Source organism: Manduca sexta, chromosome 15 (assembly GCF_014839805.1).
Source record: "Manduca sexta isolate Smith_Timp_Sample1 chromosome 15, JHU_Msex_v1.0, whole genome shotgun sequence".
In the NCBI taxonomy this organism is placed as follows: domain Eukaryota; kingdom Metazoa; phylum Arthropoda; class Insecta; order Lepidoptera; family Sphingidae; genus Manduca; species Manduca sexta.
In genome coordinates, this window is record NC_051129.1 from 13,007,640 (window position 1) to 13,024,731 (window position 17,092).

Sequence of the window (17,092 nt, forward strand, 5' to 3'; positions counted from 1 at the left end):
TTTTGAAAATAATAGTTATTTTTCTTTCCTAATTTTTTAAACTGTCAGTTACTTGACTTGAGACACCAAAAAAAGGGATGACGTCATTGTTCCAAAGATATTTACACTCTTTTTTTAATATGTCGGTGATCATATTCTTACCTTTAGAACCCAAGAAATAAATGAAAGTCAATGAATAATGTTGATTTTTGTAATATTTTCTTATTCAGGTAATATTATGGGTATACAAAAGGAAAAAGAAGAATTAGAAGACGGACCCACTAAAGAAGCTTACAAGTATGCTGAGCATTTGGACAAAGGTTAGTATCATAATATGTCCCATTTTTATAGTGTCTAATAAACTATCGATATAAGAATATATATAAAGAGTCCTTATTATGAACATCGCAATCAAGCGTTGGAATAAATGTACTAATATGTTGTAATCAATACATTTTTTTATCGATACTTGTGTGAAATGTAAAGAAACTATAAACGGGAAGATCCCAAACGAGTTTTTTTATCGACATTTCGATCAAACTATCCGAGTAAATATGTCCGATATATTACAATCAATTTTATCAATATAAATTTATCGATATTATAGGTTGGCAATACGTAACATAATTTTATATTTTGCAGAAGCCCAAGAGCCGGAATCTAAGTCAGATTTCGTGAAGAAGATGTCTATATCGGAACAGAGGCGGTACCTGCCCGTGTTCGCCGTCAGGGAAGAGTTGATGCAGGTCATCAGGGAGAACAACGTTATTATAATAGTCGGTGAGTGACTCGGCGTCTAGATATTAAAAACGCATTAACATTAATGATAGCAATCTGTTATGTGGATGTGCTATCAAAAAGTGATCAGTGTGCTTAGAATGTGGCAAAAAAAACACCATGACTCCATGTAGTTATTGGGATTTGTTGAGAGACTGACACATTGGTCTCTCGATCACAAACATCACAATTAAATGACATCGATTTACGACTTGCATTTTTGGGACATTATAAGGGGCAGGTTTTCTTTATGTATTGCTTTGGTCGATTTGATGTTTTTTTTTTTTATTTAATTATACTCTTGAAGGAAAAGGGTACCCACATTATGTTATTAATTATTAATCGACTTAAAAAAGGAGAAGATTCTCAATTTGACAAATTTTTTGTCCATATAGTAAGATTCATTATCATTCTTCTCTCTTTATTCCAGTATTATAGTCATCTCGCCCTCTATTGCTGGTGATATATCTCTACCTACCTGAAAAAGAGAAGCAGTTTGATGTTATATTGTTTGCAGGCGAGACCGGCAGCGGCAAGACGACGCAGCTGACGCAGTACCTGCACGAGGAGGGCTACAGCCGGCTCGGCATGATCGGCTGCACGCAGCCGAGGCGCGTCGCCGCCATGTCCGTCGCCAAACGAGTGTCGGACGAGATGAACACTAAGCTGGGTTAGATATTATAATTTACAACATTTTCAGAATGGTTTTGTTAGGAATGGCGGTATGTAGTAAATAAATAACGCCTTTAGAATTTATAAACTGGACAAGTAATTTACTATTAGCAGTGTTTACACTACATCGAATGTATAACAGTAACGCCATTTTCTATGTTCTTGTTATTTCCCATCGTGTTGGAAATCACAATGACATTTATAATATCAGCCAGCTAAATTAATATAATACATAAAACCTTCAACATTTTTGTTCATGCAAAAGTTCGTCCTTGGAATACAAAGACTATAGAATTTACCGCCATTTTTTTAGACCGTTAACAGACCGATAGACGTTGTTCTGCCCTAAAAAGAAGATAAAATCTCGGTACAGCTACACCTACCGGATCCAATTGTAAATCTAAACCATCCAAGGACTAGCCCAAAACACGTAATTTCATCAAAAGCGGTCCAATAATTTAGGAGTTCGTTGACATACACACGAGCGAAATAAATAAACAATATTATATACAATCAAAAAAAAAAATTGTCTGCTAAATTCACATTCATCAAAAATGCGAAGTAGAAATAGTAGTCTTCTGAAATTTTACAAGTTCTTAATTTTTCATTCCGTAAAGTTTACTTAAAAACTTTAAAAACAAATTAAATCAGGTACTTAAATTATTATCATGATGTAATTTAGTAGGACTTTCGGTTCCAAAAATCCAAGACTATACTAACTACATCACAAACATCATTGAGAAGACCAATTCTAATTCATTCCTTTCTTCCCAAGGCGACGAGGTTGGCTACGCGATCCGTTTCGAGGACTGCACGTCGCCCAACACCGTGATCAAGTACATGACGGACGGCATCCTGCTGCGCGAGGGTCTACGGGAGCCGGACCTCGACCACTACTGCGCCGTCATCATGGACGAGGCGCACGAGCGCTCGCTCTCCACCGACATGCTGTTCGGACTGCTGAGGGAGGTCAGTGCTGCTCGATTACCTGCCTTAATACTGCCGGGCTAAGATCGAAAGCGATATGTCGTCTTATAGCTTAAAACTCTTGAGAGAGGTTAGTGCTGTTCGATTACCTGCCTTAATACTGCCGGGCTAAGATCGAAAGCTATATGCCGTCTGATAGCTTAAAGAAATACGCATCCAATGAATTTAACTAAATAACGGTATTTTTGGAACTTGTTAAAAAATACCTTAACTGTTTCCCTATCAGATCTTACCTTATGTCTTTCCCTATTATGTAATTAAAAGGTTATTTTTCCGTGACAAGCGTAATGTCATGTAACTGTCATGTAGCTGTCAATGTTTGCCGGCAAACATTCCGATAGGGAAAGAGTAAAAAGAGTTTCTCTATCTCAGTTTTACATGCAAAAGTATATTTACAAAACTTCGATTTTGTCTAAATAAGGTTTCCCTGACATACCGCTTTTGCGCTTAGCACGGCAGTATAGGGGTGTAGTGGATTCGCCTCTGTACTTGCTAATGTGAATAAGCGAAATGCCAGTGCTCTTGATACAACTCTGGCTAATCCTAATCCTCAATCTACTCTATATGCAACAATATGTTATATATATGTTGTGTGTAATGCGTGTATGAAACCATTTCTCATAACCGTCACTAAAGAACGTGTAACACAATGATTGGAATCGATTATTTACGGATTATTTAGGTATTTCGCGGAGATATTTTGCGCTTTAAAATGCCAATTCGCCCTGAGAATTAGGTCGGAAATATCAGGGATTACTTAGTACGACCGTGGGCTACCATCAATTGGAATAAACTTATAAGCAACATAATATTTCAAAATGACATCTATAAACGATGCAATAATCGAACCAAATATATTATACTAATATGTTTCACATAATTATATAACATTTAACAAAAATAAAATTATAGAAAATTTAGATTCGCCATTAGCACTCAAAATCAAACTCGAAATTATCCCAATTGGGACGCTTTCATACACTACGCGTAAATTACTAATACTGTATTTTTTTATCGTATTGGTTTGTAATAATGATAATAATAATATCAGCCCTGTATTATATACTTGCCCACTGCTGAGCACGGGCCTCCTCTACTACTGAGGGGGATTAGGCCTTAGTCCACCACGCTGGCCTAGTGCGGATTGGTAGACTTCACACACCTTCGAAATTCCTATAGAGAACTTCTTAACGTATTGGTTTAAAAACATCAATTGTTCTCATGACACGTTAATGTTAAACATGTGTATGTGTGTGTACTGTACATATTTTTTTGTTTGATGTGGTATGGCGCATCTATATTTTTATTAATCTTTGCCCATAACGCAATGTGTAGCAATGTAAACAATACGAAATCAAAGTACACCACACAATAAAGTAGTGCGAGCAGGAACTTGTAATTGGTCTCGACCTTGACATTAAATCTTGCTCAATGGACGTGTATTTACGCGTAGGGCTTGAACAATAGTACGGATGTTTAGTATATGTCGACGATTCTCGATATATTATTCGAAAAGTAAAATAAAAACATCGATGAAGTATCGATACTTTTGAGTTTTGTTCCTATGTATAGTATGGGTGGGGTATACAAATTTTCACAATTTTATAATTATATTGATCTTATATAAAAAAGAACCTTATATTCAACTAAAGTCGTTTGTCTATAGTTAACAATATCGACTATAAATAATATTAAAAATATTTTACATTATATTTTATCGATACGCCTGTCTGAGTAACCATAGTGTAAGATCCAATGCCGAATAACTCGATACTCGATAGATATCGGTATTTTTTTAGATTGATGTTCAAACCCTAGTTACATAATTTATAGCACTATGCTCACCGCGTGTTATGGCTTCAAGAGCATTTATAGTCATATAATATAGAGATAATAGTCTCTATAGAAGATTCTGGATTAAAATAAATTTATTTTTTAAGGATTTTTTTAGTGGTCAACACTGCGATATATCGCTGACTCACTATAACAACGTCCTTTGTTAAATTTTATTTATCTTTGAAAAATAAGTTTATTTTGGTGGTAAAAATTAGTATATACTTTATTTCATGGTTCCTCTTTTATTTTTCTTTCGGAGTTATTGAATTTATTTTCTGAAAAAGACATAGTCATCACATATATTATGTAATTCAATTTGTGCATAAAAAAAAACATACAATAAATATATAAATAATAACTATGACAAGAAAAGTGAACCAGTGATATTTTGCAGGACGTTAAGAAGTGTGGAAAGATAAGTTCCCAATATTTGTGGGAAAAAACATTCAAATATGTCTAAAATAAGGCTATCGCGTAGACCATATTCATCCTTTACTATCTTCGATCAGTGGTATTGTTGATAAGTTTACTATTGCCATAATTATAGTAAGTAATTTGAAATGTTTCTAAAAGAAAACATTTTGTACAATCTATGAAATAGCTCAGCCAATATACCTACCGAATGTGCCTTACGAGTTGTCTATATCTTTTTATTCAAAAATATTTTAATAGCGTATTTACTAAAATTGACTTGTCACGTTTCATATTACATTAAATATGTTGAGAGAAAGAGACGAAACTTTTTTATCCATCTAAAGAACAGAAATATTTTCATAAATAGAATAAAATAATAGAATTAAAAATTTACTTCTTAGATAGTTTTATTGCTCTTGATCTTATAGCGTCGTGGTATTAAGTATCTTCATTCAACACGGAAATAGCGTTGTGATGTCTTATTATATCAGCTTCCGCGATTCGACGTTACAAGGTGAACATTTATTTAAATTATTTCATTATGTAGTAGGATTAATGGCATCTTATATGTTTATTATCTCTGTAGGGATTTTGAGACTGAGTTAAGTCTACCAATCTGCACTAGGCCGGCGTGTTGGACTAAGGCCTAATCCCTCTTAGTAGTAGAGGAGGCCCGTGCCCAGCAGTGGGACAGTATATAATAGAAGGTTGATATTATTATAAACATTTGTTTGTGAAGATATGCATAGCTTTTGATATCAGCGTCGCCCGGGTTTAATTGCAAAAGGAAAACTACTGGATCTTTACTTGGTTCGTGTTAGCTATGCAACTGAGAATGGGTGGGTCCTTGATCTTATGAATTAATAAAATTGTGTTATTTTACAGTGCCTTACTAAATGAAACTACATACTTTTATTCTTGGTAATACTTAACACAATAAGTTACTAGAACCATAGATGTAAACTAAAAAAGTAAGTTTTGAACACAATTAATAATAATAAAAAAAAATTACCCGCTCTAATGTCACTACTACTACTCTAAGAGAATTTATCGCAATAGCCACATCATACTTTAAGTCATAAATACCTACTATAATAACTCATACACATATTCGCCCTAAACTATAAATGAAAACAATAGAAGAGTAAAACTGGGATTTTTATTATAATAAAACTATTTTATGGATTTTATCGCGGGTTTTTTATATTATAATTTTCTGCCGACGTTTCGAATATTGGGATTTTTAGTAGAATATATTATTTGTTATTCAAGGATGATTTTTGGCACAATGTTTACATTGGTAAAGACTAGTATGTGGTTTCATTTATTATCGGAATGTCAAAATGACACTGTATTTTAGAAGCGAGGTGCATACTCGAATTTTCTAGCACAAGGTATTGTTAACCGCAATAGCAACTGCATATATCTAACAATTTACATATTCCAATTCGTAATGTTGATAACCTTTGGAATGCAACATTGTAAGTAAACTGAATTTAGATGCCTGATAAGCTATTTTATAGTAGTAGTAGTAGTCAATCGAGGAAGTGTGTCAACAGATTATGTCAAGAGATCTACGTCCATGAACGCCCACAATAAAATAATATGAGTTGCGATACTAGTTATAAATCAAAGAAGTAGTGATTAGGCAAGAGAGCGTGTTTTTTATGTCTTTAGAAATGACTAGCCATACTGATCATAAATCAAAGAAGGGATTAAGCATTAGTAATTAAGCGTGATATTTAAGTCTCTAGATATAACAAAATACAGCGAACTAAACCCCACCTCACTAAGTATCAGGTAAAGTGGAGTCACATTGCAGTTAGCCGTGCCCTTAAAAAAAATCATTTTATTTTCTAAAACACAGTGGTGCTATTCCGGATGAGCCAGGCCTATTATACTATACACAATTGTGTTTACAGCATGACTCCCGTCCCACCGACCCTGCTAATAGTTGCGGCCCGCGTCCCGACGAATACCGTAATGGTTGGATTGTTAGTTCTCAAGACTACGCGCATCCATAATCGTTGATGTCTCATCCTCTCCCAGTGACCGTCCTGAGCCGAGGTAACACATTAGTGGGTTGCCCTCAGCATGGTGGCTTAATTTTCAAGGGTTGGGAACACCTGAAGCGCTCACCCAAAAGACCGGTGTGTGTTGTATAAGCCGGTCCTGCCAGGCTAACAAACGTAGTCAGATAAAAAAAAGTACGGCTCTTCCAAATTACAAGCTTTATATACGTACCAACAACAAGAGCCAATAATTTGCATACACATTTCGATTATCACTTTCTCTCGTTTAATTCAAGGTTGTCGCGGGTCGTATAATCGATTTGTTTGCTTATTTGTCTTCAAGCTATTCCAATAATGTCTTTTTTCGGTTATTAAATTAAAATTCACTAGCCTATCGACCAAATAAAAATGCTTTTATATCTAATGTTGTGTGTAAGATTGTTACTTAATTTCGAAACATGTTAGTAATTGTATATTATCTACACAACTAACTTGATATTGACTACAATTATAATCAAATTTTTGTACTATTTTCTTACCTAAAATCTCAATAGTTAGTTATATCTTTATTACTACAATACTTCCTACATTGCTAACATTAGAGGCAAAGGGTCCCTAAAACCCGATTCTTACCGGCTTCCCTTTCCTAACTTTTGTAAAATATGATTATCATTGAACGAGCAGCAAACCGCATTTATGCATATTATTAATACTTATATGTTTTATCGGGTTCCTTTTCGGAAAATTTCACTCACGTCACTGTCTCACATGCATTTCAACTACTCACAATTCTCCGCCACTTCTATAAGGCAGCAAGGTTTGCTGGCTCCAACCCTCAGATACCTGGATTCTTCACTATCTCCCCATACACATAGTTAAGAAAGGTTCGCTAATCTATATCTGCATATAATTTCGCTCTGATTGTGTCGCAACTAATGTAAGATCACTTGTTACGTAATAAGTGTAGTACGAAATCTAGTTTGTACGTTCGTTTTTACAATCGTCGGTTGTTGACCCACGAGTGGCTCGGATATTTAGGCATGCTAGACGTTCTATCGATTAAGACTGGTGTGCTGCAAATAAATATATTTTCGGGTTCCATTTATTGCAAATAAAAATATTTTGCATATAAGTTGAAATGCACTGAATATTTTTGATCTATTTAAGAAGTTTAAAGGTTATACCTGATCTAAATTTTGATACAAAAAAATATTTATAACTTTTCATAAGGAGAATATAATAAAGTTATATTACCCCAAAAACTTCTGTTTTATAACATACATAACATCACGCATTTTATCCCCGAAGGGGTATGCAGAGGCGCAACTAGGGCACCCACTTTTCGCCAAGTATGTTCCGTCCCATGATGTGATAGGGGGCGAGCCCATCGCCATATCGGGCACAAATTCCAGACTCCGGGCTGATACTGAGCAGAAAAACCCAAATATCACTTTGCCCGACCCGGGATTCGAACCCAGGACCTCAGAGCGCTATTGTACCGGACATGCAATACAACTACGCCACCGAGGCAGTCATTCTGTCTGTTTTATAACGGGTTATATTATTTTAATTAATTACCTCCATTTTATGAGGTAATATTTTGTACTATTGTATTTTCAAAATGGCCCAATTGGATATGCGATAGGGTTATCACACACGAAAAATGTTTTTGATATCAAGTAATCATTTATTTATAAAAAAAATGCTTCATTATAAATAGAACATTTAAAACTTACAAACTATTACAATTCACAACAGCCAACATACTTATGTCACGTTTACATTTATATTATTTCGACATTATCATAAATTAAAATACTTGTTTCCTTCAACCCGTCAATTCTAAAACAATTTTGTCATTTTTAATATGTCAATCATTGAATGCACAAATTAATTTTAAATTATAAGTAATGTCAGTTTTGGAACGTCTTAATAAATAATTTTATATGTCAATTTAATCAATATACATGTCATCGATGTTAATTTGACGGGCTGAATATAGTTTGAATACTTTTCATAATTAAAAACTGACCACGAAATGCGTTTCACTTTTCAAAAGTTAAAATATCGTGTTTTGAAATCATTCGCAGTCGATTGTCGTAAATAATCAATAGAAATTAAACAGTCTTATTTGAAAGAGACAGTGTTATAGATGTATATGTAAGACTAGGGTATCATTATTTAACGGCATACGAAACTTTTCCTTCTCTCGACCAATGATATACACTAATATCAATAAGTTAGGAGTACATAGACATACACGCGAACCGGGGGCGTCTTTTCTTTATACGAAGGAATGTTTTCGAGATATTTTTGATTTTAATTTTTTTTAAGTAACAATATTAAAGCTTCCATCAAGGGCTACTTTCACAATAAGTACGTACGCGTATTTACATTTCTGAATCAAAAACGAAGCGTAAGTTAACGGATTTATAAAATTTTAAATAAGCAATGTTAAATCTGGTAATATCAACATTAAAATAGTATCGTGATAGATGCCCTCTTATTGGAAAGATCGTTTTCAAAGATTCAGAAACAGTACGTATACTGGATAAATTTAGTGAAATTCACATAAGGAACTCATAGAGCTGCTCAATCCGACTTTTATAATTTAAACGTTGTCGATTTTCCTGGACGATTTCCGCCAGAAGCAAGGATAGCAGGAGAACGAGCCAGCGGTGGAGCCGCTGGGCTGCGACACTCAGACCGACTTGGCCTTATCCCTCGCGTAGTTTTGACTGACGAGCATCACGCCCATGTTCATTCCGATGTTGCCCCATTTGAGCGACTCGCTTATCTGCAACAATGAAATTGGGACATTAGTAAAGCTTTTTATTATGAGTGGTTCCTCTGAGCAAAAACGACGATGTGATTTTAATGAGTTGAATAAAGTTTAGTTATGCTAAAATTGAACGAGTAAATAACTAGTCTAGACACAATTAGAATCTATTTTAATCACTAGGCTTAGACCGTTAGTCACGGTTTTAAATTCATCTATACAGCGGCAACATTGAGGTAGAAGATAAACTATGGTTTATCGCTCGCTGAACTCATTAACTACGTTTTATTTATAACTTGTAATAGTCTGTATAAATTGGAATGGTATTGACTTTATGGTTGAGTTAGAAATCTGATAACAGCCCAATTTACTTGGTTTATGATTCAGTAATCAGTAAAAAACAATTTTCATTTAGCACTTTTAAAGTAATATTTTTTTTAAAAACTTTGAAATCCCAAAATTCCTGAGAAATACACTTCCAATAAAAATACTGTTTTTATGACTACGACTTAAGTGGGTTTTATAAATCGCACCGCATGAATTTATATTACCTTTTAAAACGTTAACCTTGATGTCTGTTAACTGTGTTTAAATTGTTGTTGGTTATTTAAATAAATAGTAGTGTTATATCATACAAATTACATTTAAATACTACGTTATGTAATTTCTCTGTACGATTATAATGTTTACAACATAAATACACATATAACATGCATTTTGTATATAATCTACCGAATTCAAGATGGCGGCTTTAACCCGTCATGACTTGTCAAAATTTTATTTTCAAATATGTACAGGTAGCTGAATGTTTGCCGCCAAACATTGACAGCTACGCGTGTGACGGAAAAATAACCTTATTATGTAGTATATAAGGTTATAATCCCGTGACACACGCAAATGTCATGTAGCTGTCTTGGCTCGCCGGCGAGCCACGAGAGACCAAGAGTTAATTTCTCCATAATCGTTTTAAGGCTGAATTAAGCCTAACCTTTGAAATAATTATGAATCTTCATTAAAAACACGTATTAAACGTGTATGATGTATACCGTTATCATTTTTTGACATTATTTTGTGTCATATCATTTCAAAGGCGTGTGTATGTGGTAATGTAAAATATCTTATCGAAGTGGACGTCGTCGATACCGGGTTTTAAGTATGACTGATATTTGTTTTATAAAGGATGCCGGCTACCATGTTTATTTACGGATCTATAAGTTTTCAAGAACTGTCAAGTTTTATCCCATCACCAAGTTGTATGTATATCGTTTGATTAAACTGTATTATATAAAACAAATTATACTCATATCATTCAAAGGTTTACGGTTATAAGACAGTTTCTACGACATAGTTTTGTAAAACGAAATGACTTCAAACCTTAATATGAGCAAATCGCATATATTTGCTTGTATGTGGGATCTAAAATCTCTTACTTCCTGTAGACAATTTCATCAAAATTTCCGACAGTTGGATTCGTGTTTGTTACCAAAAAGTTTTTGCTCCACTTTTTCCTTTCCATTTTTATACGACAAATCGTCAGTTAAAAGTCGTGCGTCAAGTCACGAACGCTCATGCCGTTCCGATGAGTGAATCCGGACCGAACTGGTTCGATCCAGTTCAATCGATGTTATGAACCGGTAAACAATGGTATTAGAGTTACTCGTTTTTTTTTCTAATAATAGCATCGCTCGATAGTATCGCTGTTTTTGCTACACCTGTCATTCCGATACGGTCAGTATTAGTTTCAATTGATATTAACTATTTTGATGTAATCCTTCAACAATTCGCTTAGAACGTTTTAGTTTGGATAAATTTACAAACAATGTGGTTGTTTGTTTCCTTGTACCTATATTATGTAGTTATGGGATTTTCATTGACGTTTTAGATATTCCTTGCTTCATAACCTGAATGGCATTTTAACCGCAATATATTGCTCAATGAATTGGATACTTATTTTGAATAGGTATTTATATTTTATTGTTACATCCTGAAATATCTTCTATATTTACCTCAATATTTTTCATTGACTGTTCAATTATTTAATAGTAAATGCATTTAATATTTTATATTAATATAAAAATGCATCATCTCTAATGGCTATCTTCATAAAAATCTTGATTTCTTTATTCACTTCTAAATATGTGAATAATCTTATTGTAAATTTTATAAAATAAATATAAGTAATATTAAGAAAAGATACGAACAACAAAACATAAATGTGAAAGAAAGCCAAAGTTCCTTCCAAAAGAATAATACAACAAAAAAATGGAGTATTGATATTTGGTAGATTGTGTTTCAAGAATAAGTTTATTTTAAACGCATAACTGCTTTAAGAAAATTCTTATTTCCTTATACGAATTAATGTCTGTTGTCTTTAGATGACGAACGTACTAGAGTCCTTTAATCGTAAGTTTCGAAAAATCTTGGAAAATGACATGCAACTTACTCATCTTGTCATAAAAAAAAGTTATAAATTTCAATGTGCGCGACGCGCGTGACTTTTAAGCAATAAATAAATTAATTATGCATGTTAAAGAGTACAAAAAAAACATTCTTTTACGCGGCCTTGTAAATGTTTTCGTATATTTCACCTCGGACGCTAATTTAATTTCGATGCACGTCCGTTTTCTTGTGTATTGTGCAAAGAACGGTCTTTGACCACAGTATCTGATACTAAGTCCTTTTTCCTCATTACGAGTGATTGAAGTGATAAGTATAACTATCTGGCCACATAATAGAAACGAGGGAATTCCATTTTCAAACGTTAAATATTATGTAATTAATGTTCTGTTTGTATCAAATTATGTTACACGACGGTGACGTCAGTTCCTTCGTAGTGACGAGATTCCTATCAGCAATACGACGACACTGAACAACACAAATGTAAACTTGACAACGTTTGATTGGAACAATGAGTGGTATAGATACAGATGTGCTGGCGAAACAAAGTTTAAACATGTATGTACTAATCAAAAAGCTGCTTCGTTGCCGTGCAAATTCTTAATGCTATGAAGGTGTAATATTGGTGACTAACATATTGCCGCATTACATAATCTCATTCATTCTGATTCAAAAGTCTCCACTCGCAGGGTTTGGTCTCACTCCAGTTTATTTTTAACATTTACAATTAATTTCGTGTCGACTTTAATTGCATGCCTGTCAGGTAACTGAACTCTTTACGACTTTCTTTTTTCGTACTGCGGTGTCATTGTTTTGTTGATTCTGTCCATCGTGTAGACACGGTTTAAATAAATAAGTTATTGACACCGATCAAGTAAATTCAACGGCAAATTAAAAAACGCCAATACGTAGTATCGTTTGCAATCCGTTCCATACTATTAGTCAAGGTGAATGGACTTTGAAATATCGCCCGAGTCAAGTCAAAATTTGCATTTTACGTCTGATACTTCGTATAAATTTCGAAGGATCTTGTATTCTAGTTTAATTTAATTTAAATGAGCACGATTTCTCTCGGATTCCGGTAATTCTGGACTTGTTTACATTTAAGACACAACCTTCGAGCATTCCGTTTACTATCTCGCTTATCTCGCTCACGTAATGTCATTTGCTGCCGTCTCGCGTGTGGTGTATAGTACATATATTACATACAAATACATTAGTACATGTGTACCTAGCGATGGATTAGAACAAACATAAGGGGGCACATTGATTTCAGCAACGTGTATCGCTAACAACCCAATCTATAATCCAAATTCTCACCGGTAATACAGTTGCCAGCAGTAAGTGTCCAAAGCGCCTCAACGATTACCATCAAAAGATGATAATCATGGGTGTTTTCGACGTCGTTAAGCTGATCTGTAAACAAAATTGCAGCGTTGTGCGATCTCTCTTTTTTGTATTTTTCGATCCCATTGTAGTCCCCATGCAAGTCTGCATGAATGATCGCCGCTCTCCGGTGCGTCCGTTTCTCAATGGCCCGTTTGAACAGTCCACAATGAGCGCAAACTTGAACATCAGCATTGACAAGCACATAAAGCTGGATGATAATGCGTTTCTTTTTTGTTTGAAGCTTGGAATGATCGTACGAAACTGCCTTTACATTGTGTACGTAAATAAACGTGTTGTAAGGACAGCTTTGCAACTTTACGACTGTCGACACGCAACGGCATGCAATTTAAATTGTGAAATAAACTATCAAACATTCTAGAACCGATAATAACAAAGATCGCGTGTATCTGGCATAAGATTATGTATTCGGTGTGATGTGTTTGGGAAATAAATACAAGTGTCTGCCGGCGCGAAGGGTACCGTTATTGAGAGTTCTAGAATTTTCAACGAGCGCGGTGTAAAAGCGCGTTTTCACTTTACCTGTCTCATGCGAGCCTCTTGCGGCGTCTCCCCGTAACGGCACCAATGGACGAAGTGCAGGGTATTGTGCCAGTTTCTCTCGAACCTGGACTTAGTTGCCATATCCAGCTGCAATCAGGAGAAGCCTCCTTAGTAGCCGTTCCACTGTTCAACTGTGCCCACAGTGGCCAATAGCCGAAAGCCCCGTTGAGGCTTTCGCTATCTGAAATGAGAGGTTTCCAATTCTGACGCAGGCCTACGGTGTTGAAGGAAGAACGTTGAAGTTCGATCGAAGATAAATGATGAACCATTAAAGGTTAGAATACATGCATTACAGAAGAGTCGATAGGAGTCAAAGTAAGTACAATAGTAAGTTGTTACGGATATGCATAATGAATTGTAAATAGGTAAATAAAAATTGTCGCACGTGTGCGGTAAAATTGGGACAGCGCTGTTTAGCATATTAATCGAGGTCGCGCTTTACGAGAATCTCAGACTTACGTATTACGAGCGGCTGTTATCGAGTGGCAATTGTTTCCAAACGTTGTTTATAAAACACGGCATGTTACCGTGTCGTAATTAAGTTTACGGCGTTTACTATCACGGTTGGGAGCGCGTACATGCGTGTGTGATCTCGTGTCGGTTTGGGCATCCTCGAAGGCCGTCCGGTTATGTCATATCGAATGGATGGTACGGTTCGAGTTGGACTCGTTTGTACAGTTTCTATTTTTTATAAGCCGTAACACGTGTTATGTTCAAATTGTTTTTCGATAAGAATTATAAAAATAGAATTATTATATCGAACGAAAAAAATTGTCGTAATATTGAATTACGATAAATTTCAAATAGATTTTACACATTTTAAAGAAAATAAAAGGTTAACTCGTAATACGTAAACTGATTGTTGACTGACTCAAGGTGTTCAAGGGATGTGGAATTGGAAACTTGTTATCTCCGGGACGTGTGTTGTTGTTACCTTTGCTCTGATATCTTTCTCGATGTTGGGGGTCTCCTGTTTGTCGTCCACGTTGTTGATGCGTATCACGGAGTCTTTCTTCCAGAATGCACCGAGTGTTGTTTTCACAACACGTTTTCTCACACCCTTTTGTTGTACTGTGAATACATCTATCTGTTCCGGGTTCTTTGTTTTTTCTGTTGACAAATAGTTTTATTTATTTTAGTAAAATATTTGAAAACTGTTATGTACAGCTTCTTATTTATTTCGGGTAGTGTGTCAATTGCAAAGGTTAAGTACAGTTGTTATTTTTACCACGATCGAGGACAAGGTGCTATGTTACAAACTGAAATATTCAAAAACATAAAATGTCGGTAAAACGCCAAGAATTATTGGCCGTTAATTTTCTATTCATCGGTTGATCTCATTAAACGCACTCGAACGTGAACACGAATTATTTACAAAAGGCATTGTGTGATACGGTGCGGCAGCGGCCGGCGACCGGCGCGCCAACTTTAGTCTCGCTCTGAGGCTTGCGCACACTACACGTACCCCGCGCAACTGTATTGCCGCAAAACGTTTCGCAACCACCGTACTTTATACACTACTTTAACTATTAAGTAATAAATTTACGCACCTTTACCCTTCTTCCACATGGCGATCGCATACATGTGGTAGTCTGGGGACAGGGCAGAGTCCGGGGGCAGCGGGTCTTCCGCCCGGACCTCCAGTATGAATCCTGATTCGAGAACAGCGCACAATATGTTCTGTTCATCGTGTTTAAACCACTTGGTTTCGCGTAGTTTGTGGATGGCGACCGAGGAGCCGAAGCGCGGCTTCTTCGGCGCGAACAACGCCTGAGCCTGACTGCCGAAACGGCTGAGCAGCCCCTTCACCGTCGGCTGCGGCGCCAGGCTCTTCTCGGGCGGCTTGATCTGCTGGAAACTCCGGCAGGTCACGAACCTCGCTTCCATTGAACCCACTCCTCGCACTTATTTACGAGACAAGCCTCCTCCTGCACTTGAGTTATGGGAACGCGGCTGTGTTCGCGACAAATTACTCTCACTTGAGAAATCACGTTTTATAAGTAGCACTTTCACAATATGTTGCGCGTGGTATCGTATATGTTTTAGCACTGAGCGACACGGTGGCGCGGGAACGATAGACGCGGCGCGCGCGTGGGGCGCGACTATATACCGGCGCGCGGGGTGCGGCGGCGGCGAGACGCGCGGGCGGCACGCGGGCGGCGGGGCGCCCCGCCGGTCTCGCTCCGACCTCACTAGTGCTGGGCGCCGTACGATAATAATGCTATTGTGCAGTCTTTATTACATCCTATTTTTATTGCGCTGTCGGGAGTCCGGTCGAGTTGCGCTTTGCTCTTGACAGTTCACCGCAGTAACTTCTAGATTGCCGGTTAGGATCGAAAACATCCTTTGCAGAGTACGTCACGTGTGTTAGGAAGTCTGTGCGCTCAGAACGAGATCCAATTGAAAGTGATTTTTTTTATTGCTTCAATAACAATAGTTTATACACTTGAGCTCATAGCTGTTAATGTTTGTTAGTAGGTAATATACCGATTTTATTGGGTTGTAAAGAAGAAATAACTCCCAAATTTTGCACTTGGTTACTTAATATTACACGCATAATATTTTAAACAATTTACGTGGATTGATGCTCAATAATCTTGCTTAATTACAAGAAAACAGTCATTAGAAATTGTCAAGATATGTAACTGCACAGCTCGATACCTTCATCGCGAATAATGAAGTTTTTTATTCTAGTTCAGTAGTAACTTCAACTGGTATTTAAGTGGGTATTTTACGTCTATCCACGGTCTCCAAAATTGAGCTACCATCAAAACTGTTTTGCCCTAAAACTCTAAACGAGATACAATAGCAGATTTTACACCACCTTTACGATAACTGTTAACCAGTAACTTGGATTATCAAGTTAATACCGATAACAAATTAAATCTGCTATCTCGTAAGACGCGGCACTGCGATGCACCAAGCTTGACCTCACCGGCACTCCCCCGCGCGCTACCGCTCTCCCCTCCACCGCGCACCGTTCACGCGACACGCCGGCGCCAACCGGCTAGTTTTTTTTTTATTTTCTTTTTTACAATACCGTAAATTGGTAGATAATGTTAGAACAGGTTTTTGTGTTTTAAATTCCATTCATGTTTTTATGAAATTAGGTGTAAGTAAATAAATAAAGTTGGTGATAATGTTTACGCTAGGTTTTGTTGAGCGACATTCGTTTAAAAATAAACGTGTTTAAACCATAAATGAGGACGTAAGAGCTTTGAAGGCATGTAAAGTGTTTGTTACCAGTCGTGAAGCCAGTGGAGTCGCAAGATCTAAACTATCTTTAGTA

The 17,092-nt window shown here is 36.2% G+C and overlaps 2 protein-coding genes across 4 annotated transcripts in view; one reads left to right on the plus strand and one right to left on the minus strand.

Annotated features, from left to right (window-relative positions):
- The window catches only part of LOC115454173 (pre-mRNA-splicing factor ATP-dependent RNA helicase PRP16), a 165,841-nt gene that overhangs the window by 4,294 nt on the left and 144,455 nt on the right, over positions 1-17,092 (plus strand). The window contains exons 8-11 of the mRNA XM_037438859.1: positions 210-299; positions 622-759; positions 1,274-1,426; positions 2,204-2,397. Of these exons, the coding sequence (XP_037294756.1) occupies positions 210-299; positions 622-759; positions 1,274-1,426; positions 2,204-2,397 (575 nt within the window). The remainder of the gene's footprint in view (positions 1-209; positions 300-621; positions 760-1,273; positions 1,427-2,203; positions 2,398-17,092) is intronic.
- On the minus strand, positions 8,344-15,891 carry LOC115450461. 3 transcript variants are annotated; one of them, XR_005112385.1, is made up of 5 exons: positions 15,354-15,891; positions 14,738-14,913; positions 13,783-13,890; positions 13,174-13,269; positions 8,344-9,474 (listed from the first exon to the last, which is right to left on the minus strand). XR_005112385.1 is itself a non-coding variant. In XM_037438860.1 (4 exons), the coding sequence occupies exons 1-4, from the start codon at positions 15,688-15,690 to the stop codon at positions 9,379-9,381; spliced, it is 717 nt and encodes a 238-aa protein (XP_037294757.1). In that variant the 5' UTR covers positions 15,691-15,891; the 3' UTR covers positions 8,344-9,378. The 3 variants fall into 3 exon arrangements, 1 of the variants encoding a protein (XP_037294757.1); XR_003939292.2 differs by lacking the exon at positions 8,344-9,474 and adding an exon at positions 12,990-12,999; XM_037438860.1 differs by lacking the exon at positions 13,174-13,269.